Genomic DNA, 26,918 nt, shown 5'->3' on the forward strand with positions numbered 1-26,918 from the left:
TTTCTGCTAAGGTGTACAATATATATTTTATGTGTGTGTATGTGGGTGTGTGTGTTCGGGGTTTATTATATAATTTAATTTGTGGATTGAAGCTCTAATTGCGAGCTGTATTTTGAAAATCCCTAGAGAAGGCACTGAAATATTTACATGCCTGCTTGAGAAATCGTTTATCGCATAAATAGTTGCGATTTGCGTATCAAAAGCGCTATTACACATAGGAATAATTTATTTTTGAAAGCAATCAATAGCTCAAAATTCGAGCCTACTACTTATGGCAAAATTTGACAAAGTCTTCATTAATATCTGACGAGTTGTTCTTAAGCCTACGTGTATATAGTTATGTAGACGTCTGTACTGTTCGTATATGCATCATACAACATTGCACTTTTGAAGTCTGTTGATCAAATTCACTTTGAAATTCTAGACCTTGCACACTCACACACACACACACACACGCAGAGCGAAAAGAACACACACAGGCACTAGCATACGTATACTATGTACAATTCCGTTCGGGATCAGCTCTAGTTTAAGTTCTTTAAACTTTATTTGTTTTATGTTTCGGTTTAATTTAGTTTAAGTTTCGATTTGGTCACAGTCTATGTCGTATATCAATCAACAGGTGGACAGACAGATAACAGATAAGGCAGATCTAACTAATGGACTAACGATAAACATACACTGATTGGATTGATAAAGGAATGTGGTGGCTGCAGTTTCATTTTTTTTTTTCTCATTTCTAGTTATTTTGTTCGCCTTTTCTAAGTACTAATACTGCCGTTCTCTACTCCAATTTCTGTGGAAGGTATGGATTACGAATTGGATTTGGAAACGTGGAAATGTGGCTTAGGAACTAAAGGTTACGGGTTACGGATTACGGGTTATGGGTAAATGTATAGGTAATAGGTATAGGTTTGGTCTTTTTCGTTAGTTAACCGCATACGTGGAATGCTAAATTAGTTAGAAATCTTATGCACTAATTATTGCTGGACATTGTCTCTCCTCAATTTTAAGTACTTAGTCACTAAATATACAAATTAGCTAAACAACGCAAAAAAAAAAATGACGAAAAAAAAGTACGTAAATTGAATTACGGATAAACTTTCGTATAAGACGTTCCGCAAAACCGTTGATTAGGAAGCACAATTCGGTGGGCGGCCATCGTTGCCTACAATTTTTTACTGTCCATATCGATCCTGAGATCGGGCAGCGATCCGCGTGTCTGCAGCAGGCTCCGCTTCTCCGGATCCTTAACCTTCTTGGGCTTAGGTCGGTTCGCCTTCGTGTAGCGATTGATCACACCGTCAGCCTCGTCCATCAGGCGCAGGATGAGCGCCTGGTCGGAGGAGTCCAGCGGCGCTATCGAGATGTCACGAACGGCTCGGAACTTACCGCAGTTGTTCAGATGCTCGTTCTCCAACCGGAAAAAGTTCCACACAAAGCGACTGCAAGCGAGTGCTCTTCGTAAATAATTTGAACATATTTTGATTTAGGAAGCTATACTCACCGGAATACCTCCAGAATGCCTGTGACGGAGGTCATTATGTCTGAGCTAACGATTTTCATCTCGGTGAGGTAGAAAGACAGCGCCCAAATAAAGCGCAGCGCCAGATCCTCCAAAATGGCAAAGTAGTAAAAACCCTGCAATTTAAGAATATATAGTTGATTCCAATTTATACTTATTCGCTGTTATTCAACTCACCGTCGATGAGTAGACAACCTCCTCGCGCAGGAAAGTATTCTCGCCGGCGTTCTTGTCGAACAGACCCCAATCCATTTTGATATCCCACGTGTAGGCGTAGCAAGAGGACACAATCGAGGCGATAATCCACAACCAGGTATAGGGATTATCGAATGTGCTGGCATAGTTCGCTGAAGGAACAGATCCATTAAGAAATGAATATACTTCTGAAGGAGATGCAAAACTTACGACTGTGAAAGCTCTTGAGCGTGGCGAAGATCACCACCATGAAGGTTGTGGAGTATTTGCCAGCATTCACCAAATGAGGAAATGCCTCCCGCGAGTCGCGATATCGACGCAGGCATTGTGCAAATCGAAACCAGGCGGGCAGGCAATTAACAATCGGCCGGATGATAAAGTCCTTCTCCATGCAAATGGAGGCATCCCTCGCCTCCGTCCAGTTGCCATTTGTGAAATAGAAGCATATGAGATACTCGAAATCTAGGATAGCCGTGGCCAGCGAATTGAGTTGATCGCCGAGCCAGAAATCCGCGAAGCCCACGTGAAAGAACGGTGCCGACACACATCGTCCCGTAATCCGCCACAGCCAGAATCGTGCGTCGTGATAGAGCACATGAAACGGATTTGCCAAAAACAGCACCATAATCAGCGTAAGCGTAAGTGGATTGATGAAAGCCGGAATGGCCAAGCTAGCGCTGTACAGAAAGCTCAGCATGCTGAGTGTCCAGATCACGCCGAAGATCGCCGCCAGTTCCATGAGATGCTGCTCGGATAGATGATTTCGCGGATCCAGCTCGAAGATCAGGACATGATTAACGCCAGACGACCGCCAGCCGTAGATGTTCACTCCGATGAGGAAGATGAACTCGATGATTAGCAGGGGACCGCGGTAGAGTCGGAACGTAACCTTGAGGTTCTCGCCGCTAATCTCGTGGAAGATGGCCGACACCACGACCACAATGACCAGCACTATAAAGCTGCCGGAGAAGAGGCCAACCTTGAACGTGGTCCATGGACTCTGCTGTTCGCCCAGCGGTGGTACTCGCAATCTCTTCATCGCTCGCTGCCGATCGCCGCCTTCCAGTTCGCCGGTGACCGTCGTCTCCGTCTCATTGATAATGTTGTCGATGTCCTTGTTGGTGAAGAAGTGTGAGGCCTCCACATACTCCTGCCTCCATTTGGCACCGGTGTCCACACGCAAAAGCTGTCACCCAAAAAAGAGATTTAAACTTTTAGAACAGACTATATAGACTATATATCTAACCCATTATTATCTTAGTATTATGCACATTATTCACTCACTCACATTGTTTATGGCTACCCCCAAATTCTAGCTTGTGCAATCCGCATACATTCATTTTCGGTGATAACAGTGACTATTTTTAAGCGACTTTTTCCCCAAAAACCCTACTATAAATTCGTATTATTTATTTCTCACACGAAATGTGTTTTTTTGTTCGTGTTCTGCGCCGCAGACTACAGGCAATCTCCAAAGATCTTGACTAGGTCAAGGCTGTGCAATGATGTCTCTGCGGTTGCCGTAAATCAGACTTACTTTATCGTGCTTCTTGAGTATTTTACGAAAGCCGGTGTGATTCAGATTCTGATAGTTCTGCAGGAGGATCAGACTCAGGTAGAACTCACTGAAGGCCAACTTCAGCTCGCGCGCCTTGCGATCCGGCAAGGCGGCATGTCGTTTGTGTCCCTTGGACTTCTTGGCACTTCGCTCCGACTCCTCGATGGAGGTCTTCAGTTCGGCATTCAGGGTGGCAAACTTTCGCGTGGCCTCCGCCAGCTTCTCCGAGTAGAACGTATTGATCTTCTTTAGCTCCTTGTCGCAGTAGTGAAAGAAGTTCTCATCGAAATTGGCGAAGTGCCGCTTCAGCACGTCGTCCTCGACGCTCTCCACCGATGGCGCCTCCTCCACGGCCAAATACAGCATGGCCTTCATTTCCTGTGGCACAAAAATTGTGCTATCAGTTGGTTTCTTCGTTTACTTGGGCGAATTCCCATGTTGAACCAAAAACTCACCTCATAGTTAATGTATTGTTTGCGCCACTCGGGCGTTATGTGCGCCGACAGGTGCTCGGCGAATTTCATGGCTAGCGCTTTTTCGACCTGGCTATTCTAGGGCTATTCAGTCTAGTCCAGATCGGATCCGTTCCGTTGATCGGCGCTGCAGTGAAGCGCGTCTGAAACGATGGCATTGAAGAGTTGTTAAGGGCACTTCCGTATAACGTATGCGTACTTAAAGCTAGCCAAGTGCATTTAAATTATGCTTGTACTACGTACACTTCAAGATTAGGAAAGATGTATTTTGGAGTGAGTGATTCACCGCCCAAATAGAGCTGTTTTCGCGACGGATGAGTAATGTGGTGGGGTTGAGACTCAAGTCAGTACATATGTAGAACCAATCGCCCAGCTTTCTCCGCCGCTAATTTAACGGACGAGCGAGCGAACTAATGGATAATGGCTCAAATCAGTGCAGCAGCTAATCGGGCGTATTAACTAAAGCACGTTATATGCGACTACCGGCTATCGTAAATTGAACGGTGGGTGGGTTGGACGGTTGTGTGTTCTTCACAACTGATAAGCACCCGAGCCCCGAAAAAATATGTGTACATATAAGCAATAATATATATAAACAATTATTGGGGTCTGTGCCACTCGACTCTTTACAGAATACACATATGTATATGATTGTTGATATACATATGTATGTACATAGCTATATCATTAACGTGGCCCGCATAACGAGTTAAGCAAATTGGAAAATTTTGTCGCCAGTTCAAACAGCAAACGTATAAGATACAGATAGAGATCTGGATGGGACACTGTTTTAATCAATTGCACAAATATTTGCGTCGCCAACTGTTGCTGTCGTATTTTTCTTGCCATTTAAGCCTCTCATATAACGGCTGCCCTTCCTCGATTTCTGGCCGGAACTTATGTTCACATAATACCCTACACAGCAAAAAAAAAATAATTCTTAAAATTATATCTCATCTTGATAATAAGTACAACTTTGTTATCTAAATCTAATTATCAACATTATGCAGATATTCAAGCTTTATAAATATAGCCTCTTTTGTTTCCGTTTAATTTTGATATTTATTTATAATTATCAATTGAATTAGCTGCTCAGTAGATATTAAATTATCGTAAATAGTCATTGTTCATGTCGAAAAATAATTAAGGCACTTAAATTTATCACTAAGAAGTCTAAAATATGAGTATCAATGGCCCGATCCCTAGGTGAGTTATGGAAACAAGTTGATTGATTAAACCGTTTAAGTTCTTGTTGTAAATCTCAACAAAATGCTGATTAAATGGGAATTACAACATTTCTTATCAGCTATGTATATATCTAATTGAATTTAATGCGGTTTTGATGCACTGATACGTTGATACGGATACGCTGATAATGTTTTCCCCTCACTTAGTTGATTATCATTCCCAGCTGAGCAACCGATGGTCAATACTACCTGGGCGATAATTGATGAGGGGGAGGGAGGGCGTGGCACTGGCTGGCGGTCAATTAACGTCAACAGTGGAGTCTAAAATTAGATGGGCTCGCTGATTGATTGGCCATCTAGCTTATGGCCAACAATGGTCATAATCGTAATGGATGGTAGGAGCTGCGCTCTGATCGATCGACATAGCCGGTGGGTGCATCGCTGAAGCTATCCCCGATCATCTCAGGGCTGCGACCTTATCGCCACTATCGCCGGTGGTTACAGATTTCTCTTCTCCGGTTTAATTGGCACTGATAACGAGCCGACTGGCCTGCGACTGGGCTTATAAAACATGTGCTAGTGCCGTTTTCAAACAACAGCTGACACACAAAAGCCCCATAATCGCTGAGACATCGCCGGAACGGAACACATCGACGACGACGACGACACACGTAGACGCAAATATTTGATCAATAAAACAAGAGCGGAGGGTTTGTTCAGGTTTTGGCGGCACTGCAAATACCCTTACCCGCCCGCGGTTATTGTTCGACATATTGTTCTAGATATTATGTGCAATCCACGATGGGATTATCTCGCAAAACAAACGTGTTTGTGTGTACACTATCCTTTCTATGACGAGATATAAATTCAAATTAGCTACGATTTTCAGTTGTTCTATCTACCAGATGATATTCACATTGCCAAGATTGCAAATAGCAAAAACAAAGAATTAACTAAAGAAACAAAGAACTATATAGACTGATGATCACTTTTTACTTGAGATAATAGATGGGGGAAGCTTGTATTTATCTTTGTATTGAAGAACAAACAAAAGAAACTCGAAACGAATATATCACTTCTCTTTAATGTACACATCTTATGGAATACAAAACATGAAACCAAGCTTAAATAAAACACTTTTGTCCGCTGTTCATTTATATTAAATTGTTTTCACTGTTTATTTTAGGATCTTTAGAACCGAAACTCTCGGGGATCGAATTTTAACTTAAACAATACACTTCGCACTTTTTGATTGTAAAATAGACAAGTCGAAGTTAAGTTAATTGGCGTAGAACGAAAATAAAAAACTTTTGCAGTTCGGTGATAGATCATAGCTTAAAGGTGGCATTGCAAACCTCTTCTGATAGCGAAAATGCCCAGTTGGGAAAGTGTAGTCAAATCGAAGGGAAACAGCGTTTTGAAGCTGGGATATTTGTGCATATGTCGGCACGACTGAACCCAACTAAACCGAACTGAATCGCTGGATGTTGGCTTTTGATTTTCGTTGATTCCCGCCCGCGGGGAGGGGGGGTGTGGTCGTGAGCAGCGAAGGGGGCGTGGCGGCTGAGCGTCAATTCGACTTGTCTTGTGATTTGCGCCTCACAATTGGACAAACGAGGCGCAATTGGAGGCAACCAGTCCGAGATTATCGGATGCTTCGATGTTTTGGGTGCTTGGATGTTCAAATGTTTGGATGTGTTTGCATGCTTTGTGGGATTTTGGGGGGGTGGGGTTTGGGAAATGGGTGTTCAATTACATAAAATTACATACATACACTGCAGTTTGCACTTGCAGTTCGTCTGCGGAAGGGGGGGAATGGGTCTACTCTAACATCGCAAGCTGCTCCCACTGGCCATTACAAATTGTCAACAGTCGCTGATTTGTTAAGTACACTGCTTATCACCGAAATAGCGCGCATATCACTAAAAAATTCAGACGACGACGGGCGAAATGCGAACGCCAAACAACAACAAAGAACTGAACAAAAAAGCAAAGTATTGGTAAGCACGCGCGCTACGCGGCCACCAGTGTTGCACAGCGCTGGAGCAGCTCTGTTGTGCACGATCACTGTTATAGTTGCAGAGAGTATTTTTCACTATTTTGTGGATAAAATCAAGTGGTATGAAAATGTATCCATGCGATAATGTTCCGTTATCTTCAATTGCTGAAATAAAGTCAAATAAACAGTTTCAATTACTGCTAAAGTTAATTAATGAAATGCTAGTTAAGTATGTCTTAAATTATAAATATTTAGCTACTCATGAGAATTTTTTTTGTTTGGCCCACTGTGCATAACCCGCGCGTGTAGCCCATTCCAGTATTTTACCATCTTGTACATTAGTATTTACCCGTCTTCCGCTACGGTCACACTGCCATATCGACGCAAAACAAATTGCGATTTTCACAACACAAGAAAAGCAGGAAAAACAGCAAATATATCCGCAATCTAGCTAACACACAGGTCCCCAACCAGTCGCAGTCGCGTTCCATGAGTGCGAACCTGAAGAATATCAAACTGGCCCACTTCAGTGGTTCGCTCGGTTCCGGTGGCTTTGGCATCTCTGCGTCATCCGGAGGAGCTGGAAAACTGCCCACAAATGGCACAGGTGGCGGCAAATCCGCCCCAACGAGCACCTTCCTGGACTCCGAGGTGCTGGCCACGCCCGGCGGCGTCGTTATACCAATAATTCGCACTCGGGACGTGCCCAAATTGCTGCCCACCATTGCAGCGGCACTGCAGCGTCCGGCGGATGATCATTTGGCGGCCGAGGATCTGGATGCAGTGCAACTGGAGCTGGAACAGATGCTCTCCAATGTGGCGCTGCGCACGCGCGTCCTGAAAGCGGAGTATGATAGCCTCGACAAGGATGAGAAGCGCCAGGATCGAAGAAAGCTCGACCGTGTGCCTGGATCGCCACCTTGTCCGGCTAGCATGCTCAACGGCTTGCTGGGCATCGGCAGCAACTCGTCGACGAGTCTGGGCAGCCCGCTGGGCGGCGGAGGCGCCTCATCCTCTAGCCAATCGAAGCGCAAGCGGGATGAGCCAACGGGCGTGCGCAAAAAGCACTCTTCGATGACCATTCTCAAGCAACAGGGCGTTTCCGGCGGCACCTCGAAGCACCAGGCCAAGAACAGCCCCTTGGTCGTGCACACCGACGACAGCATGGACTATCTGCCCACACTGGCGGCCGCCAATGCCTCTGGATCCGTGCTGCCGCATCACCAGCCGCTGCCGCAGCTACCGAAAATGACGGTGCCCAAGAACGATACGCCCAACAAGTTCTGGCTATCCGTGGAGCCCTACTGCATGCCTCTAACCAACGAGGATCTGCGCCTAATCGATGACCTGCTGGAGCAGTATTGGGGTCCACTGGTGCCGCCAGTGCCACCTCTGGGTCCCCACTACTCCACAGTTTGGGCCCAGGAGGATATAAAGGCGCTGCAGCCGGGCGGAGCTCGAATTAAATCGAACAATTCCAGCGGAATGCTCAAAAAGGCCGAAGGCATGGTGGATGAGAGCATCACTGGTCCACTCACCCAGCGTTTGGTGTCCGCCTTAATGGAGGAGTCCCTGATGACGCTGCCCAGCGAACAGGCCGCCGTGGGCGAGCACAGCAACAGCACCACGAGCAGCAGCAACGAGAACACCCACTCGCACTCCTCGTCCTCGGCAAATGCTGCCGCAGCAGCTGCTTCCGGGAACTTTCGATCTCTCGCCATGATGAAACACGGCGTGGGCATCGAACAGCGCCTGAAGAAGACTCTCATCGAGAACGGACTGATCGATGCCAGTGAGTTTGCGGCCCACGAAGACGTGGACGAGGTGCTGATGGAGATCAAGCGCGTAACGACCGAAATCAGCACCATTTCGCAGTTTAACAGCGAGGAATTGAAGCGACTGCGTGCCGTTGCCAGTGAGGAAATCAAGCGCATTGCCATCAAACAGAAATTGGACATGGTGGACCAGGAGATACTCGAGTGCTACAAGCGAATGCTGCAGTATCGGGCCAAGCGCAAGGGCCACACCATCGAGGAGAAGCAGGAGATACTGCGGCTGACCAACGAGCAGCGCCTACTTGCGGATCAGCTGGAGCGTATGCAGATGCATCTGCCCTGCATCGGCGGCTCCGGCAACTCCCTGTTAGAGCCAAAGATGTAGGACAGGAGCCTGGCCTGGGGCTGGTGCCAGCTAATGGCCATGCATCAGGCAAAGAGGCAGGTCCGCGACGCTAGCCTCAAGCTGCAGTGCGTCTGAAGGAGCTGCTCCTCCTTACTCGCCACTCCTTTCATTTCGCCAGACTGTAAATTAGCCACGCTATTCGACACGTACACGTAGCCTCTAGTGTCCGCAATCCAAGTTGTGGACGTTTTGGGAAGATGCGCTCATGGTGGCGGAAAATGTTTTGCATAAGTTTTCCTCGAGTTTTGGCATTCGTTTTCCCCAAATCGAACGCCACTTTTGAGTCGTTTTCGACTAGCTTCCAAACCCGTATTCTTATCTTCGTCACCAGACTGTACATTAACAAAGATACATTAGCTCATAGAATGTAGTGTTCAAGATTAAAGTGAAATTAATTATTTAGATAAGATCTTCAAGTGGCGGAGAGTAGCGTTTGCGTATTTTAAACTGTTCTTTTACAAAATCATAATTTCCCTTTCCTTGCTTAGTAACGTATTCCGTATTCTGTAAGCCTACAGTTTTTTGCCAATTTGTTTGTAATTGCCTGAAAATTAAATGGATATCCGTAGATTTTACATGCTAAATGCTAAATTTGATTTTGTGTACATAAAAGTGGAGGGTGAGATTCGCATTATTCGCTAAATGAACTGAAAAACTTTCCGCTACTGGAATTTCCCAAAATTTTACGAGCACGTTGTTTTCCTCATGTCTTTCGCAACTATAAATATTGATTCACCCTATTTAACACTCCCAAATACATACACTTTGTATAGCTTAAGTTATCGCGCGGCAATAAAGTCGTCACTATCGAGAGTAAAGCACAGAATTTTCCACCATGGGAGTGAGTTTGGGAGGAGAGAAACCACCGCGCTGGGCGAACGCTGCGTACGCTTTGAGCTCGATCTGGCCGACGAAGCGGGCAAGTGAACTCCAGCGGATGTGGGGAATCCTCTGCCGTTGCTTCGATCTTGTTTGCCCAGCCGATAAGGCGCAATCAAAGTCGGCAACTCCAGCGTACGGCTAATTAAAGCCAAACAAGCGAGCCGGCCATCTTCGATCGGAGGAAGCCCTTCCGGGCCACGCGGATTGGCTATCTCTAGAACGCTAATCGCCAGGCAAATATATCCAGAAACAAACTTTATTATACGTAGCAAATGGCAGTCAAATCTGATCTTCTAATATGTGCAAGTTTTTAGTCTTGGGTGAACACGTCGTCAGTGGCCTTCCTCTGAATGTATGCTAGATGATGTTTGTGGGTATAAAGATTCATTGTACTTCATGTATGCCGCGGTGCATCTTGCTTGACTGGTCGATCCCTTTCGCCCGCCACCCGATCCCGTATCACAAACGCAGTCACAGTCTTTCGTATACTAAATGTAAGGTGGGAGCTCGGACGGCATCGAGTTAATCGCCGAAGCCAGCGAACTCATCCACATAGGTGGACATCAGATCAGAGCGACAGGAGACCTGAATGTTGGAGGCATTGGCCTTGAGCCGAAGGTTCGCGTCGTTGGTGAGCAGGATCATGTGGGGAACCTGCGCCTGCAGCTGCAGGCAGCAATTCAAAATGCTGTCATCCGGGCAGTCGATCTTGATCAGGTGATCCGCCTCCTCCAAAGCGGATTGAGCTGCAACAAAGATAATACACATAGGTAAGTTCCAACGATTTACATACACAATCCACGACCCACCTTGTATTTGAAAGCTTTCGTCGAACTTGGTGTTCAAAAAGCGTATTGCTCGCATGGCAATCACACGCTGCAGGCAGTCCGACTGGTACTTGCTCTTTAGCTTGTCCAGCTCTTTGATTACTATGTACGGAAGGTACAGCATGCTGCCCACCGTGCCCGGCAGCACCACATCGGTCAGTCTCTCCACGAACTTGTGGTTGTGTATGAGGACGTTGGTGTCCAGCACAAAGTACATGTAATCCTCAAGCCTTGGGGGCAGCTCCTCGGCATCGGCCGCCTGCAGCATCAATATAGTGTCGTCCTCTTCCTTAGCCTCATCCTGACCTTTCTGTGGCGCCTCCTCTTCAATGGACTCCGCCGGCAGCATCAATAGAGTGTCGTCCCCTTTCTTAGCCTCATCCTGATCATTCTGTGCCGCCTCCTCTTCAATAGACTCCTGCCATTCCATGGGCTCGACCTCCATATCGCTGGCCGTCGAGCCATCAAATGCACTTGGATTTGTGATGTTGCAGGCTTCTGGTTGTTTTTCTATCACCTCTTCGTTGATCTTGGCCACAATATTGTTGTTGCGCTCCTCATATAGCTGCTTCTGCTGCAGCGAAGCTCTTAACAGCATGAGACGCTGGTAGGCTAGGGAGACGATAAGGAGAACATGGGATATGAGTAACTATATGCACCGGGCACTCACCAGTTTGGGTACGTCCCGCCTTCAGGCGATTGGCATCGACCAGGGCTTTTGGCTTTTCCCAGGCATTCATCGCCACCTTAGGCGGAAACTTCAGGAGTCGCTGGGGCGTAGATGTGGACGCACTTGATCGACGAGATGCGGAGGAACTGTGGGTGATCCGCTTGGTGGTCCCCTGCTCCTTCTCGTTGTCCTGCACCCGCTTTAGTTGGCCCTGCAGGCGCTTGAGGCGGTCCTGGGCGGGATGCTGGCTCACTCCTTGCCATATTGCGTGGAAAAGTGGAGTTGAATCTTGGTTCTGGCATTCTGGCAAACGCGCAGTTTGCATGGGTTTTACCATTTGACGGACGTGGCGTGCTGATGATCCTAACCAGCTGGTCGTCGTCCAACGGCCTCAGATTGGAAGACTTTGGCGTGTGCTTACTTTCTCCACCGAGCGACATATTGTGTTCTTTAACATTTGATTTCTAGGAAGTACTCATTTATTTTGTATTTCAATAGGCAATCTGACTTAGAGGTGGAGAAACATCGATGACATCATCGATATCATCGATCTTTTCAAACAATCACAAGCATCGATGTTTTTCGAGGAATCATCGATGTTCTTCCATACATCGGAGGACAAAAGTATATAAATTGGGGGTATAAATTAAATTCGGATATAACTTTGTTATGATTTATTTAAAATACTCCTTATTTATATAAGCAATATTTTTTTTTAATTATTATTTATTAAGTGAAGTAATAAGAAATATTAAAAATGAAAATAATCTTAAATTAAACAGAAACAATGTTTTGTTTTTATTTAAAGCATAAATGTTTATGTTCAAATTAATTTAAGTTATAAACCATAAAATAAATTAAATGAGTATATGTAATTCTACGGCATACATTTTGGCGTGGAAGCTAAATACGAATTCATACAATGAATAGCTTATAACTAAAATTTACTGTAATAATCTATAGCATAAGTTGTTTTAAGCCATTGAATTTGAATAGCTAAAGATTTCATTTATAAAGACTTGAATGCTGCCACCTTAATTGTTGCAAAAACATGTTCTTGAAATAATAAGTTGCCAAGTTAGTTAGCTTGCCAAATAAAATCTTCACTGTTTGCCTGCTCGAGGTAATTTATATTTAAAAGTTCTTTCAAAATCTTGCAAATTAATTGCTTGGTAATAAACAAATTGATTTAAATTTAAATTTAAAAAAAAACTCAAAATTTAAAAGCTAAGCCAATGATAGGAGCCCCCTAACCGGTAGGCAGTATTTTCAAGCGGCGCACATACGGTCACACTGCACGGTTTCGAATCGCTTAACAAGTTTTTGCTTAAAAAGCTTTGCCGAGCACTAAGTAACCACCGCCTTTCGCACCCACAACACAACGCCACCAGCCAGAACAATGATCAAGGTACGTGGGGTGCTGTAAATAAGGATCACACTGCGATTAGACGGGAATTAGTGCAGCAAAAGCGGCCGATGACTGCGCGGCCGGGGTGCAAAGTCCAATTGGGATGTGAACTCGTGTCTATTATAAACATGGAGTCCCATAAATAACTGTATCTCTGCCCACAGCGATGTACCTTGTACCCAGCCAACAATTAGCATTACTTCCCCACCGAGTTATACAATAATACAATGCGGCTTATCGGGAAACTGGACACCGAACGCATCGGTCAGCTGCTTTCGAAATAATAAGATAAACCGGCATCGGATTATAAGTTTATCTGCAAATTGAGGATCGTGCTATTTCTATACTAACTTTAACGGACAACTTCTCAATGTTGTTAAAGATAAGGATCTCAGTCCTACAGATCGTATATTTTGCATTCTATATGCTTATTCTGTTAAGATCTCTAAACATTGATGTTGTAGTTGGGATGAAATGGAATGGAGTGCATTTTTAGAATCTATTTCCTTGGATATATACATATATATATAGTTTCTAACCCCATGCCTTTCCCACCCCCAGAACGCCGTTTCCCTGGTGACCGGAGGAGCCTCTGGACTGGGCCGCGCCACCGCCGAGCGCCTGGCCAAGCAGGGCGCCAGCGTGATCCTGGCCGATCTGCCCTCCTCCAAGGGCAACGAGGTGGCCAAGGAGCTGGGCGACAAGGTGGTCTTCGTGCCCGTGGACGTGACCTCCGAGAAGGATGTGAGCGCCGCTCTGCAGACGGCCAAGGATAAGTTCGGTCGTCTGGATCTGACTGTGAACTGTGCGGGCACAGCCACCGCGGTAAAGACGTTCAACTTCAACAAGAACGTGGCGCACCGCCTGGAAGACTTCCAGCGGGTGATCAACATCAATACCGTGGGCACGTTCAATGTGATCCGTCTGTCCGCCGGACTGATGGGCGCCAATGAGCCCAATCAGGATGGACAGCGCGGCGTGATCGTGAACACCGCCTCGGTGGCTGCCTTTGATGGCCAGATCGGCCAGGCGGCCTACTCCGCCTCCAAGGCAGCCGTGGTGGGCATGACCCTGCCCATTGCCCGTGACTTGAGCACCCAGGGCATACGTATCTGCACCATTGCACCGGGTTTGTTCAACACGCCTATGCTGGCCGCCCTGCCGGAGAAGGTGCGCACCTTCCTGGCCAAGTCCATACCGTTCCCGCAGCGCCTGGGCGAGCCCAGTGAGTACGCCCACCTGGTGCAGGCCATCTACGAGAATCCGCTGCTCAACGGCGAGGTCATCCGTATCGACGGTGCTCTGCGCATGATGCCCTAGATCCGGCTGAGCACTGTCTTGGACCTGTGGAAGTGGCTCGATCAGTTTGCATTTATCTATTGTCTAGTGGTTAAGCTGAAAAGTTTTATTATCTGTCCCGAAATTATGTAATAATTGCTATTAAACACACAATGTCACATTTCAAATTTTGGAGGCGCGTCTGCCTGCTGTTCTTCAACACTGGTTATATATAAGGGATAGCTGGGGTGTATTGGCTGCACAGGTCGTTGCAACAGGTGGATTAATTTTTTGTAAGTCAATTTTATTACTGACTTACTATTTGTGCAATTAATTCTTAAGCAACCATGTATTTATAATAAGAAAATAGTTTACTATCATATTTACAAAGTTGGTCTGAGCTTAAATATTTATTGAATAAAAGGGTATTTCTAAGTCGCTAGCCCTTAAGATTTCCCTGTTGTTCCCGCAAGTTGGCAGTTCCGTTTCAAAATGTAAACAACGAACATTTGAAAATCGCTCTTCAGAAGATAATGCCATATCAGCGCTGCTGAGCCGGGAACTTCGTAGGGCAGCTGGCGGGGATCAGGAGAATGTACCCCCTGTCCAGCAAACGGATCGCTTGGGAACACAAGACGCAGAGCAATTTAAGTGGAAGGAATCCCCGGCAGGAGATGATGCACTGGTGGTCAATGAGGATGCATTTTAAGTGAAGAAGAACGAAATGGACACTGTGCTGGACTGTCTATACAGCGATAGCTAGAGCAGTCCAGCAAAAATGGGGGAACTGTGAGTCAGCAATATATTTCAATGTTTTCCCAACTTTAGTTTCCGCTTTCCAGCCTGCTGCGTCGACTGATGCTCCAGTTTCTCCATGTGGAACAGCAGTCTAAGCTCTGGAATTTGGACGGAAGGAACCACCGAAAATATCGCAATGTAAATCTGCTAAATGAGGTACAAATATTTTGGGGAAAATCTACGTCCAGAGCAGATCATAGATTCATCAGCCATCCAACGAGCGTTTTCAGTGTCGGCATCTCCAGATGATTTGGGACATGCAGAGGATATCCTGTCACCGAAACTGGATCGGCTGAAGCTGTGGCGCAATAAAATGAAAATCTCCGCTCGATTCCTCGCAGCTTTAATGTTTCATTTGCCTCTTGAGGACCACTTCCCACCAGAAGAAAATGCGCCGGCAGCAGAACGAGCGGGAGAGCAAGCTATTTGCCTCCTGTTCTCACTACCACGGGAAATTTGGGCTATTGGAGGAAGTCGTAAAGAACGTGAATAGCTACATGGTTCATTGGACCAAGCACGACGATAGCCTGCCCTTCGATTGTTCCAGATGCCAAGCGACACAAGGAGCTCCACACCGAGCACAAGAGATCTCCAAATGATTGCAATCGAAATCAGTCGTAATGGAATGTAGGTAAAAGCACCTAATTTAATTGGATTATCACCATGGTGTGCCATGGAACCATTCAAAACATATACTTACACTTATCACACCATTTGCGATTAATCACCACCGGATATAAGGCACTCGGTACTTCCTAAATATAAAAGCACTACATCACGACCGATTGGCTATATCTCCATGGGCTGGTCAAGGCCCTGACTTGCTCCAGTTACCCAGAAATTGCCAAAGTCCAAGTCGGCAGCATACAGTAGCGATACGAGTGTTGGATATATACATATATCGTGTGCATAGGAGAATAGCAACTCCTCCAGTGGATTTCACACATAATCGTCAATTCTGTGACAGCCAGTTATATTCGTATATACATGTGTGCAGAGAGTGCTTTGGCATTTGTTTGGTTCTCCGGCTATCTTATCTGGAGTGTCGGAGTGGCCTGCGAGTGTGGAACTATTGGAATTGCGATAAGCGCCCACAGAATTCCAAACGCTCGTCCCAGCTAGTCAGTTGAAAGCGGAGCTGCCTGCGAATTATCCACTATCCGTGACCGACCGGCAATCGCGCCTCTGATACTGCGTCATCCGAGCGCGCCAAGGAAAAGTTTGATAATCCGAGGAAAACACAGAATCGGAAGACCCACAAGTGATTCGTGGTCAACTGGTGTACAAGGTGTGGCTGCTGTTGCAGTTGCAACTTCATTGGGCAACATTATACGATTCGGCAGGAAGAGGTTCTTGAAAAGCGGAAGAGTTGGGTGGTTACCACAGTGGGCACTGGCTAAGGAGTATGGCTTCCATTGAGAAGCTGCACTTTATATAGGGATTTACTACAGTTTATCTAATTGTATCTTATATTCATATATTTTCATATATATTTCAATATTGAATATTTCAAGTAAACATAATTTGTAATTCCCAGGGCTCACTGTGCATTTGCTATCTGAACTTAAATTCAATGGTCATAAACTAATTATAAACCCGATTATTTCTTTTTGCACAGTTCCTACACTTGACGTCACTGGGAAACGGGTGGAGAAGCAGGAGACGAAGGGAAGGGCTCTCCCTCCACTGGTCAGCTGCTTCACTGGCGCGGCGGCGATAAGCCCAAGTGCAGCCAATCGAGAAGAAGCCAGAGTGGAAAGGGTGTTGCGAACAACCCGATAGCGCCAAGCCCAGCATCATGCAGACGACGACAAGTCAGCGGCCAGTAACGCCTGGCACTCCAGACTCGGCGCATATCGTAATCGGCGCCGCGGGATTCGTGGCACACGAGAGACGCCAGCCCGGAAAGACCCTGATGAATTGCTTTCGCGATCGCTCCACGACGTCGTCGTCATCGTCGCAGGCCCAACACGCCTATGTGCGCGGCCACAGCGTCACCTCGAGCACTCTGTTTCGCCTGGAGGGCAGTGGTGGCTCCAATTGCACCTTGGACAAGGCGGGCAAGCAGGATACCGGGCGGCCCGAGGCGGTCGTCCTACTCAGAGAGCTGAAAACCAGACCCAACAAGCTGGCTCTGCTCAAGAGCAGCAGCAGCAAGGATCTGACCCGCCTGTTCCTGGACGATTCAACCAACACAGCCGTGCTGGTGTCCAACACCAGTATAGATGTCTGCTCCTCAAATTCCAGCTCTGGCGGCAGTCCGGCGGTGGGCAGGTCCAAGTCCGGCAGGGATCGCCGCAATGGACTGGAGTGCTGCAGCAGCTGCTCCAAGCGTTGGCACGATCTCAAGCAGCGTATGCACACTCTGGAGCAGGATCTGCTCGTCCAGACCACATACAGCCAAGAGCTGGAGCAGAAGGTGGGCGAGATGAGTCGCCAGTTGACGGAACTGCTTCAGGAACGCGACAGGGAGAGGGATAAGGATAAGGCGCGCTTTGCAGCCGCAGGCGGCGTTGCTGCGCCTGGCAAGCGGACTGCTCACGGCAGTCCCAATGTCCGACCCTCGCGCCTGGTGGCCTGGATGAACCTGTCCAACTGGTTCAAGAGCAGACCCAGCGTGGAAACGCTGCGGGAACAGCGCATCTTCTTCGACGAGCCCTGCTTCGATACGGAACTGGAGATGGTCCTCAAGCACGACCAGCACCGCACTGTGCCGCGCATCGTTGTGGATTGCTGCGATCTAATCGAGCAAAAGTACCGCAGATCTACGCAGCCCATCGAGGGCATCTATCGGCAGTGCGGCGACTACAATAAAATCCAAACGCTGCGCTTCAGCATCGACGCCAACGACTACGATTCACTGCGTCAGCCGGACGTCGATATACACACGTTGACCGGTGTGCTTAAGCTCTTCCTGCGCGAAATCAAGAGTCCGTTGGTCAGGGTCAACGAGGCCAAGACCTTCATTGGACAGCCCAATCAGTGGTGTAAGTTCGGAAGGTATTCTTCTTCAAGTGCCCACTTCTAATTCTTCCTTTCCTACGCGCAGTGTTAACCGATCTGTCTGCGAAGTTGGACTCCCTGAAAAGACTGATTCGTTCGCTGCCGGAGAGCAACCGGGACACCATGGACTACATCTTCGGTCACTTCAATAGGTTAGAGAGCCTCGCGTAGTACTACAATATACATATGTATCGGTAACTAATATACATTTGAATTTGCAGAATAACCAAGGTGCCGCTGCAGCAGATCAGCGCTGAAACGCTGTCCATATCGGTGACGCCGTCGATCTTTCACACGGTGCCACAGGGCGTCCACATGCAGGACATCCAGCAACTTTTGCGCGAGGGCGAAACGCTGGCCGACTGCGTCAAGCTGATGATCGAGTACCAGGGGCGCATATTCGAGTAAGTGCGAGCCCCGCTGAGGAGGAACAGCCCCAGTCTCCCAGGTGATGGTCCATTTGGTGTCCGGGCGCCCGCCGCTACTGTTACCCACAAAACCCGAATCCCAGCCGCTTACGTCTCATCCAAACCGCTCACCTACTGTGCCGTTGTGTCGAACGCTTTGCTAACCACTCGAAATCCGAAATCCTCAACCCGAAACCGAACACCCCACTGTACCTGCCACACCTCTATACCCATTCCCGATTCGCTCCCGAATCTGTTTCCAATCCCGATCACATCGTCTACAGATGCACCGCCGATCGCCGCCGCCTGAGCATGCGCAACCTAAAGAAGACTCTGTCGCAGCCGGACCTGCTCTTTCACAATCTATTCTGAGCTGGCCCAATGACATCCAATGGATCCTTCATCCCAGAGAGAGCACTGTACATATATGGAATGACTTTACGCCCCGCTAGCAATTGTGTCCTAAGATTACTTTTTATATTCTTACTTTATCAACTAACTTTTGTACTTATGTTTACTAATATAAACACTAAAACTAATTGTTTTCTCAATTTGATATCTTTAATAATTATTTAAACTGACTAATGCTCAGATGCTCTTACGAATTCCCAGGAAGTCCAGAGCCACGTTTGTCCCAAAGCTCTTCTGCCGCTGAATCATCAAAAAAGAAGACTCGATATTGTATTTTCAGTGGCGTATATATATTTTTTTCTTGTATTTGAACTGCTATATAACATGGTGGGGTATTTTTTGGAGGAAGAGGGGCGAAAAGGAGCTGGGAATGCGGATGACGGGGACGGAGGCAGCTGGGAAGAATCTATGATTTTGCAATACAGTCTAATCGTCACTAGAGCTAATATGTAATAGATATATGTTTTTAAAAACCAACTGGTTTTAAGTGCTATGTGGCCTATAAACGTGTATATATATATATATATTAGATATATGCTTGTATGTACTAGGTTTATATTAGCTTTAGTCCGCATTCTGGACTTTATTCAACATTAACATAGGTGTATACACATGTATGTACATGTATCTTATGCGTCGGCCTTTCGAAATACATATGCGAATGAGCCATCTGATGTAGCGCCTTTAAATTAATGACAAAACATTGCGCTCGCTCCTTTGATCACAATTTGATTTGGGGTTAATCGATGCATGTATGTATATGAATGATATCTATGATGTAAATAGGTAGGATTCTGATTCGGTTGCTTTCCAATGAGGGGTTCTACGAAACTGAGGTGTTTGATTGCTCGGGCGAGCATCCAAATTAGATACATATCGAAGGCACAGGAATATTACACACATTTTACTCTAAGGGGCCGGGGTCCTCAGAACTTAATACCAACTGAATAACTACTGGGTTAACCATGGCAGCTGCCACACGCGCATCTATTTGCGATTACGTTAAACTAAATATAAAATCCACTCATTTCCGGTTCTTTTGCCATGCTGTTTACATTTGCCCAACCATCAATTTGCGACGCTTCTGTTGAAAGTTTGCGAATATTACTTAAAGAACGGGTTCTTAGATGCCGATGACTTCATGGTGCACAAGATCTGACGTTCCAGCTGAAAGTCATAGTCCAGGGACTTGAGCAGCGTAGAGATTTCTGGCAGTGTAGGTATCTATGCATACATATTTCGAATATCGAATTAGAGCGAGAGGTTGAAAGCCACTGGCTGCGTCACTCACATCATTCACAGCTTGGTTGCGCTGCAGCCTAACGTCCATGACGAAAGGCACTCCCTCCAGCTCGGTGTAGGTGCCCAAGGTGCCCGTTCCGCCGTAAGTACCGTGTCCTCCGCCAGAACCCACTCCCGCTGGCCGCGGTGGCGCCGGTCGCTGTGGCGAGTTTATTTGATAGTTGGCTTGGATCTCCTCATAGTCATGGTGTTCAGTCGGCGGTTGTGGCAGCTGTTTGATGAAATGGCCAAGCATTGAAAGTTTTTTAAGACGCAATTGACTCAGAGCCACGACTTACTGGTCCACGTGAGTTGCGTTGACCCTGGAGATTCAGGCGGTTCAGGGCCTGCTCCACCTCGCAAGTGGCTGGAGCTGGCAATCCTCCACCTGGCACTGGCGGCGAAAGGCGCACTGGGATCGCGCTGGTTTTGTAGCAGATAAGCACTCCGTTGATATCGCCGGCCAGCTTAAAGCCATCGGGCGCTGCCTTCAACTTGGAGCAGAGTATTATGTCGGTGACCGCCTGGGTCACAGTGCCGCGCTTGGAGAGCTTGTAGATCAACTGCCGCTTGCGCCAGGCCTTCTGGTCGCTATCGGCAGTGCGGGAGACCTGCGAGAATTCCTTGGGCGGCGGCGTTTTATCCGAAATCACTCTGAAAACCAAGTAGATTTCATTTATAAACGAAGAGGAGATGGAATCCAATGAGTTGAGCTCACTGTAGGGTCTCCACCACGTATTCCGGCAGGCCCTCGGACTTGGACAGGCAGAGGTAGCGTGTGTTCTGGCGTCCAAACAGGCTGTAGTCGCGCCATAGGTCCGCATCCGAATCCTGGTCGTAGGTGCGGCTTATGGCACTGAAGTTCTTCGGGCAGCTAAAACGCACAAAAGCTATTAGTATGGACAAATCACTGTCAAATGGGCCACTGCACACTAACCGCTCGAAATCCTCGACGATGTGCAGCGAGGTGATGGGTCGATTGTCCGGCAGAAAGCTCATGATGGAATTGAATACATTGGTGGTGCTGGTCGAGCCAGCACCATTGGTCGCCTCCAGCGGAGTACCCAGTAGAGCCGCCGTGGACAATGCCGCGTTGGGTGCTCCACCGATGCCGCTTTGAATGTGCTTGCCCACTTTGTTCATCGCTCGGATTCCTGAGGCAAATTCACCGACAGAGCAATTAGTAAGCTGACAATTTGAGTTATGAATCCTAGATGTATATACATATATATATATATATATATTTTTTAACTTGCACATTATGCAAGTTAAGTTAAAGTTTATGGAGGGAAAGTTGATATTAAGACCAGTTAAGGGTTCACTTTGTTGAGCTTTTGGCTTAACTGGAGCCAAATTAGATAGTGAAAAGAATGTTGGCGTTTCTTGGAAGTCAGTAAACAAATACGTTCTCACCCCTATAAACAATTTGAAACTAATTTGGGTATTTTTTTGTTTAATTGTTTATGTATCAGCACAAACAACTTTGAAATACAAACCGGTACCGCCGATACCGAGTTATATCTGATCTCTGCTGGTGTCGGTGGTGGTGATGATGTTGATCTGGTGGTGCTTTTTGCCGCCCCACACCAGTGATTCATGATCGTGCTGCTGGGTTTTTTGCATGGCATTCTTTTGTAGGTCGCCACACCAGGGCCAGGTCCGAGTTTCTCTTTGACCACTCACATGCTCACGTCGCCAAAGAAATGAAGTAAACAAACGCAGCCGCACGTTCGAGTGCGCACTTTACAACGGAATAGAATGGAGGAGATGACTCTCTTTTTTTTTACAATTTTGTGTGTTTTCTCGATTGTCAATATGTTCTGTATTTAATTACTGATAAGATATACATAGACAGGTGACTGCCGACAGCTCTGAGTCATCTGTAAAACTGCAAAAACCCACCAGCCAAATGCAATAAACAAAAGTCGGACCAGGGATACTACCCAAAAACAAAACAAACGAACCAAAGCAGTGCTTGTTTTGTTAATATATTAATATTGATATGGTTAAAGGTGCCATTATGTGATCAATGAAATGAATTCTGTTCTGTTTATCATTACGTAAAAGTGCTCATAGGGAGTTAGTATACAATATTAACTACTATTAACTGTTGTTAATAATATTGTTTTTCATAGTAATATCCCATCGATCATTAATCAAGATTTTATTTTTCCCTGTCCACCTAGACTTTCTAAGGTTTCGAAATGAAAACTCTTTGGCGCGCAGACAAAGAAAGAGGATTACAGCTAGTACATATGTATATGCAACACAACTCTGGGGAAGTGGGGAAACTCCGGCTGATAACCAAAGTGGAGCACGGAGCACGGAGCTTAAAAATAGAATCCATTCGAAAAAGACCGCACACGATTCCAATTATAAGTGCAAATTGCTAGGAAGTTCGAGTGGCTATCCCCCTCCCAATACTCAGCCATCCATTTATACATTTGTTCTATACCCCATCCGAAAAACATTAGTCAACGCAGCATCCACACACATCCATCCATATTCATCCATATATACGTACACAATTAAAGATTCCCGATGGAGCGATTCGGGTTCGGATTGCGACTATAGCGCCAGGGGGCCCGGTCCACTCGGTGACTCTGCGATCGCACTATGCAGCCCGGCGCCTAATAAGCTGCATTTAATTGAACAATTAACGATTAACGCCCGATCCGGTCGCCCGATTTTGTTTAATTTACTTCCGAGTACGTTCGTCTTCTATTGTTTGGCAAAGAACAACAAAAAATACACTGATTTGTTGGAGATGGTGCACCTGCGATGCACTCCTTTCTATATATCGATTGTTTTTGAACCAACCATCGACTACCGATGTTTGCCCAGTCATCATTTTATATTAAAAATATTATAAGGCAATTTGAGGAATCTATGGTATAGTGTATGACTAAGTAGTGTGGAATAGTAGAAGTGTACAGTAATAACTACTAATATAGAAGTAATATAGTACAGTAAAATTGTATTATAATATGTTATTGCTGTGTAATGCAGCTTATAAATAAGTTGACGCCTCAGCGATTTTATTTAATAATGGTTGAGAATTTATCTTAAAAAGATGCTTTAGACTTATGCAGGGGAATAACTAACTAGTTTGTTGGAATTATTAAAAAATTGCCTGTTTCTATAAATACATAAAATAACTTTTACTTTATTTCCTAGGACTTAGTTCAGAATTTAAAATGTCTTTCATCAGTTTAACAATCTCTGGTGACGTGTTTTTCCACTGAGCTTTTCAATAAACTCTTAAGAACTGAAAATTTAGGATTTATAATGCCAAGCCTTGGTTTAACTAACATAAAATCTTAATGCCAGATGAAATATTGAAATAACCAGTGGAGTTGCACTTGAACTCATAAGGAGCGTTGCGCCGATAGCTGTAGTCGATAGTGCCGAACAGTGCCATCACTAGCCGCTAAAGTGGCAATATTCACTGCGGTTTCTACTTTAGCATAAACAAATTGAATTCTGTCTCCATGGAGAAGGTGGAGGCGGTAACAGTGTCCAATGTTGATCCCTATAGGCGGATCCTAAACAAGGTGGTGTCCCAGCTGCTATTGGACAAGGGGGCCGGCCAAGCGAGCAACCACAGCCTGGAGACGCTCACCCAGATGCTGCAGGCGTGTAAGTTGACATTGTGATTACCATTTTGTACTAGGATAATCATTTAGCACGCCATTCCAGTGATCTGGGAGATCGGCAATTCGGCGCATAACTACTGCGAGCTAAGTGGACGCACGATGCCCACCGTGGGCGATGTCAGTTTGGCCCTGATTAACATGGGCATTTCGATCTCCAATTTGGATCCGTACATGCGCAAGGAGACGCACGTGCCCATTCCACTGCCCCCACAGCAGACGCAGCAGCGCCCGCTGAGTCTGCTGCAAGCGGGCATCAAGGCCCCGCATCCCCACTACGTGCCCAGCTACTTCCCTCCCATGCCCGATCCGCACGCCTACATACGGACGCCCACGCACAAGCAGCCCGTAACAGAGTACGAGGCCATCAGGGAGAAGGCCGCCTGCCAGAAGCGGGACATCGAGAAGGCGCTCACAAAGTTCCTCTGCAAGACCACGGAGACGAACAACCTCTTTCCCACCGAGGACAACATGTTTCCTTGTAAGAGGCACCATAATCATCCAGCGAACAATAATTAATAACCATTTCCTTTCAGTAATTGCCTGCAAACCGGCCTTTCCTCCCTATGCAGCCGCTTTAAATCCCACAGATCAGGTGTTTGACTTCGAGGAGCTGGAGTACCACTATCTGGTGGCCAATCGCACAGAAGATGAGCCCAGCAAAGGTGCGTTTCTTTCAAATAGTCAGATGCCACGAGTGCTAACACTTTCCACCCTTTTAGACGACGGCGAAGAGGGCGATAGCGAAAACGAGGAGATGGATGGCGACAAATCCAAAGAGGAGAAGCCCGAGCTGGATATCAAGCCCAATTCCAACACAAACAAGGCCATTTTGGAGAACCCCAACATCGATAATCCCTATTTGCGGGCGGCTACTCTGCCCAAGCGATCCAAAAATTGCCCCACACCCGGAACCATGCCCAGCAGGAGTCTGGCCACCACGGCGCCAACGATACGAACGCCCTCCACTCTAGAGATAACCAAAACTAACCTTTAAGAGTAGCAGGCGTTTTTAATTATGGTTTGAAAATGTAAACACTCCTGTTTTCTTTAAATTTAAAAAATTAAAAAATTTAAAGTGTAGTTTTAGGTTCAAGGACTAATATATTTTATTTTATACTTACATATTTGGAATCTTTAAGTTTGAACTGAAGACATTGTATAGGGCCAATTTCCTCAAAATGGCATAATATTTCGTGTTATATATTTAAATAATAAAATAAATGGGTACTCCAGCAACGATCTGTGCTGGAAGATCTGCAAATCGGCTATGTTCTTCAATCTGCAAACCGCTAATCCAGCGGCAAATGCACTTCCATCAAGGCAATTGAGGAAGGTCCAGTCGTGCCCTGTCCATTAAGATCAATTAGGCAACAAATGAGGCATCGGCAAGTGCTCTCCGAGATTTTGCATAAAAAGCCGGCTGTTCACCGCCACAATTGCAATTTACGGATACACGATGTCGGACGCACTGGAGGAGCCACCATTGTACCTTACGCCGCAGTTCTTCAGGCGCACCCTGGAGCACGGATTGCAGCAGCTGGACCTGCAGGTCATCGGTGTCCAGCTGACCAATCTGACGCGTGGCGGGGAAAACTACTGCAGCAACATTTACCGAGCTCAGATTAAGTATCGCAATGCCGAGAGCTGCGCAATGGAGACATCCCTGATCGTCAAGTCCATGCCGGACGAGAAGCAGGCCATTCTGGCCCGCCTGCACATTTATAACAAGGAGACGCTTTTCTACATGCACATCAAGCCCAAGCTGGAGGCACTCATGTGGAGGGCGGTGGATAGTTTCAGCGCTTGGACTTTGGCTCCCAAGTGAGTTCTAAGCGGCAGTGTGTCTAGGATCCATGAGGAGTAACTTTCGTTTTTCTATTTGCAGGCACTACTATTCCACGACCCAGCCGGAGCAGACGATCATCCTGGAGGACCTTTGCGCCGCAGGCTATCAGTTGAAGTGCCGCCAGCTGGGTCTGGACTTTGACCACGCCGCTCTGGTGATGGCCAAACTGGCCGAATACCATGCCCTCACCATGGTCATGGCCGAACGGGAGCCAGAAACCATTGTGGACCGCTATCCCTTCGGTCTGCTCCACATGGATGCCATCAATTCGGAGCCCTTCAAGCTGCTCTTCGGCACTCAGCTCCTAAAGCTGGCCGCTCTGGTCGGTGACTGTGAGGGATTCGGTGGGATCACCACAAAGCTCTACCGCTACCACGAGCACTTCACCGAACGAGTCCTGAAGGCGGTGTACCCACTGCGCGGCAACCATAACGTGCTCAATCACGGCGATCTTTGGGTGAACAACATATTCTTCAAGTACGATGCGGAGTACACGGTGCAGCAGGTGAAGATTGTAAGTACCAAAAGGTTGGCCACAAAAATTGAGGCTTCCAGCAATCTCCAATATTAGATTATTTATTTCTTCATAAACCAACTAAGAACTAGCAGCTAGTAGCTAGTGTTTATATCAGAATTGACTGATCCTTTAATGCCCTTTTTACTGCCCCTTCAGATTGACTTCCAGCTGTGCTTCTACGGCAGCCTGGGCTTCGACATCAACTACTTCCTGAACACCAGCTTGGAACTGGAGGTGCTACGTGACCGGCGGCAGGAGCTTGTCGACATCTACTACAGGTCCCTGGTGGACTGCCTGAAGCATCTGCCCTGGTCCAAGGAGCTGCCCAGCTATGAGGATATCATGGATGAAATCAGAAAGCGCGAAGCCTACGGTTTCTTTGTGGCTTTCGGATTCTTCCCGCTGATGAGCATGATCGGTGTGGACTCCGAGGACAACTCACTGAAGAACTTTCACGACGAGACATTCGCCAGGCAGAAGGTGCAGCTCATGTTCGAAGGAAACACTCGCACGCTGGAGAGCCTCAAGTGCACCTTGAAACGTCTGGACGAGTTGAAACTGTTCGACTAGGCGGTATATACATAGTTCGTAAACACATTTTTTTTTTGTCTATTTTCAAATAAATTATAAAGGCCTTGTTGAATTTGTACATGTTGCAAAGCATGTTCCAATCAAACCAAAACCCATTCTATTATAAACAAAAAAGCACGATGTAGATTAGTGTCGTGACTATCAGATACCCCTTAAAAATGCACGATAATACCATTACAATACAATATGCAATAAACTTTTTGGCATACATTTTCAATATCGCTG

The 26,918-nt window shown here is 46.5% G+C and overlaps 8 protein-coding genes across 20 annotated transcripts; 5 read left to right on the plus strand and 3 right to left on the minus strand.

Moving 5' to 3' along the window:
* Window positions 1-5: 5 nt before the first annotated feature.
* On the minus strand, window positions 6-10,047 carry CG7536 (uncharacterized protein). 4 transcript variants are annotated; one of them, NM_001298469.1, is made up of 7 exons: window positions 6,709-6,922; window positions 3,734-3,894; window positions 3,258-3,656; window positions 1,931-2,906; window positions 1,703-1,872; window positions 1,508-1,641; window positions 6-1,445 (listed from the first exon to the last, which is right to left on the minus strand). In NM_001298469.1, the coding sequence occupies exons 2-7, from the start codon at window positions 3,800-3,802 to the stop codon at window positions 1,169-1,171; spliced, it is 2,025 nt and encodes a 674-aa protein (NP_001285398.1). In that variant the 5' UTR covers window positions 3,803-3,894; window positions 6,709-6,922; the 3' UTR covers window positions 6-1,168. The 4 variants fall into 4 exon arrangements, with proteins under 4 accessions (NP_001285398.1, NP_728131.1, NP_001285399.1 ...); NM_167599.2 differs by lacking the exon at window positions 6,709-6,922 and adding an exon at window positions 9,881-10,047 and having other exon boundaries at window positions 378-1,445; NM_001298470.1 differs by having other exon boundaries at window positions 378-1,445; window positions 6,294-6,922.
* Window positions 7,276-9,933, plus strand: Ada3 (transcriptional Adaptor 3). Of its 2 annotated transcripts, none has more exons than NM_078671.5 (1): window positions 7,276-9,933. In NM_078671.5, the coding sequence occupies exon 1, from the start codon at window positions 7,427-7,429 to the stop codon at window positions 9,095-9,097; it is 1,671 nt and encodes a 556-aa protein (NP_523395.1). In that variant the 5' UTR covers window positions 7,276-7,426; the 3' UTR covers window positions 9,098-9,933. Both variants share the same exon structure in this region, with proteins under 2 accessions (NP_523395.1, NP_001259667.1).
* A 192-nt stretch (window positions 10,048-10,239) lies between the features above and the next one.
* Window positions 10,240-12,024, minus strand: Swt1 (Swt1 RNA endoribonuclease). 2 transcript variants are annotated; one of them, NM_206776.2, is made up of 4 exons: window positions 11,832-12,024; window positions 11,498-11,752; window positions 10,810-11,439; window positions 10,240-10,746 (listed from the first exon to the last, which is right to left on the minus strand). In NM_206776.2, the coding sequence occupies exons 1-4, from the start codon at window positions 11,935-11,937 to the stop codon at window positions 10,523-10,525; spliced, it is 1,215 nt and encodes a 404-aa protein (NP_996499.1). In that variant the 5' UTR covers window positions 11,938-12,024; the 3' UTR covers window positions 10,240-10,522. The 2 variants fall into 2 exon arrangements, with proteins under 2 accessions (NP_996499.1, NP_001245728.1); NM_001258799.1 differs by having other exon boundaries at window positions 10,810-11,752.
* Window positions 12,025-12,773: 749 nt separating this feature from the next.
* Window positions 12,774-14,368, plus strand: scu (scully). 2 transcript variants are annotated; one of them, NM_001258800.2, is made up of 3 exons: window positions 12,774-12,905; window positions 13,070-13,169; window positions 13,467-14,368. In NM_001258800.2, the coding sequence occupies exon 3, from the start codon at window positions 13,845-13,847 to the stop codon at window positions 14,223-14,225; it is 381 nt and encodes a 126-aa protein (NP_001245729.1). In that variant the 5' UTR covers window positions 12,774-12,905; window positions 13,070-13,169; window positions 13,467-13,844; the 3' UTR covers window positions 14,226-14,368. The 2 variants fall into 2 exon arrangements, with proteins under 2 accessions (NP_001245729.1, NP_523396.1); NM_078672.5 differs by lacking the exon at window positions 13,070-13,169.
* Window positions 14,369-14,659: 291 nt separating this feature from the next.
* RhoGAP16F (Rho GTPase activating protein at 16F) lies at window positions 14,660-18,928 on the plus strand. Of its 5 annotated transcripts, none has more exons than NM_001298472.1 (5): window positions 14,660-14,972; window positions 15,026-15,612; window positions 16,600-17,968; window positions 18,031-18,136; window positions 18,206-18,928. In NM_001298472.1, exons 3-5 carry the CDS (start codon window positions 16,780-16,782, stop codon window positions 18,390-18,392), a joined length of 1,482 nt encoding a protein of 493 aa, NP_001285401.1. In that variant the 5' UTR covers window positions 14,660-14,972; window positions 15,026-15,612; window positions 16,600-16,779; the 3' UTR covers window positions 18,393-18,928. The 5 variants fall into 5 exon arrangements, with proteins under 5 accessions (NP_001285401.1, NP_788928.2, NP_001285400.1 ...); NM_176755.3 differs by having other exon boundaries at window positions 15,026-15,137; NM_001298471.1 differs by lacking the exons at window positions 14,660-14,972; window positions 15,026-15,612 and adding an exon at window positions 16,105-16,269 and having other exon boundaries at window positions 18,206-18,388; window positions 18,496-18,928.
* Window positions 18,929-19,072: 144 nt separating this feature from the next.
* Window positions 19,073-22,829, minus strand: Mvb12 (Multivesicular body subunit 12). 3 transcript variants are annotated; one of them, NM_133040.3, is made up of 6 exons: window positions 22,608-22,829; window positions 21,021-21,237; window positions 20,802-20,957; window positions 20,383-20,737; window positions 20,094-20,315; window positions 19,073-20,026 (listed from the first exon to the last, which is right to left on the minus strand). In NM_133040.3, the coding sequence occupies exons 2-6, from the start codon at window positions 21,224-21,226 to the stop codon at window positions 19,907-19,909; spliced, it is 1,059 nt and encodes a 352-aa protein (NP_573268.1). In that variant the 5' UTR covers window positions 21,227-21,237; window positions 22,608-22,829; the 3' UTR covers window positions 19,073-19,906. The 3 variants fall into 3 exon arrangements, with proteins under 3 accessions (NP_573268.1, NP_001245731.1, NP_728135.1); NM_001258802.1 differs by lacking the exon at window positions 22,608-22,829 and adding an exon at window positions 21,580-21,776; NM_167602.2 differs by lacking the exon at window positions 22,608-22,829 and having other exon boundaries at window positions 21,021-21,261.
* A 655-nt stretch (window positions 22,830-23,484) lies between these two features.
* Taf8 (TBP-associated factor 8) lies at window positions 23,485-24,997 on the plus strand. The gene is made up of 4 exons (NM_078673.4): window positions 23,485-23,722; window positions 23,783-24,217; window positions 24,273-24,401; window positions 24,459-24,997. Exons 1-4 carry the CDS (start codon window positions 23,575-23,577, stop codon window positions 24,731-24,733), a joined length of 987 nt encoding a protein of 328 aa, NP_523397.1. The 5' UTR covers window positions 23,485-23,574; the 3' UTR covers window positions 24,734-24,997.
* Window positions 24,998-25,167: 170 nt separating this feature from the next.
* On the plus strand, window positions 25,168-26,908 carry CG7135 (uncharacterized protein). The gene is made up of 3 exons (NM_133041.2): window positions 25,168-25,560; window positions 25,625-26,099; window positions 26,259-26,908. The coding sequence occupies exons 1-3, from the start codon at window positions 25,196-25,198 to the stop codon at window positions 26,670-26,672; spliced, it is 1,254 nt and encodes a 417-aa protein (NP_573269.1). The 5' UTR covers window positions 25,168-25,195; the 3' UTR covers window positions 26,673-26,908.
* The last annotated feature ends 10 nt before the right edge of the window (window positions 26,909-26,918 follow it).

This window comes from Drosophila melanogaster, chromosome X (genome assembly GCF_000001215.4).
Source record: "Drosophila melanogaster chromosome X".
Classification (NCBI taxonomy): Eukaryota; Metazoa; Arthropoda; class Insecta; order Diptera; family Drosophilidae; genus Drosophila; species Drosophila melanogaster.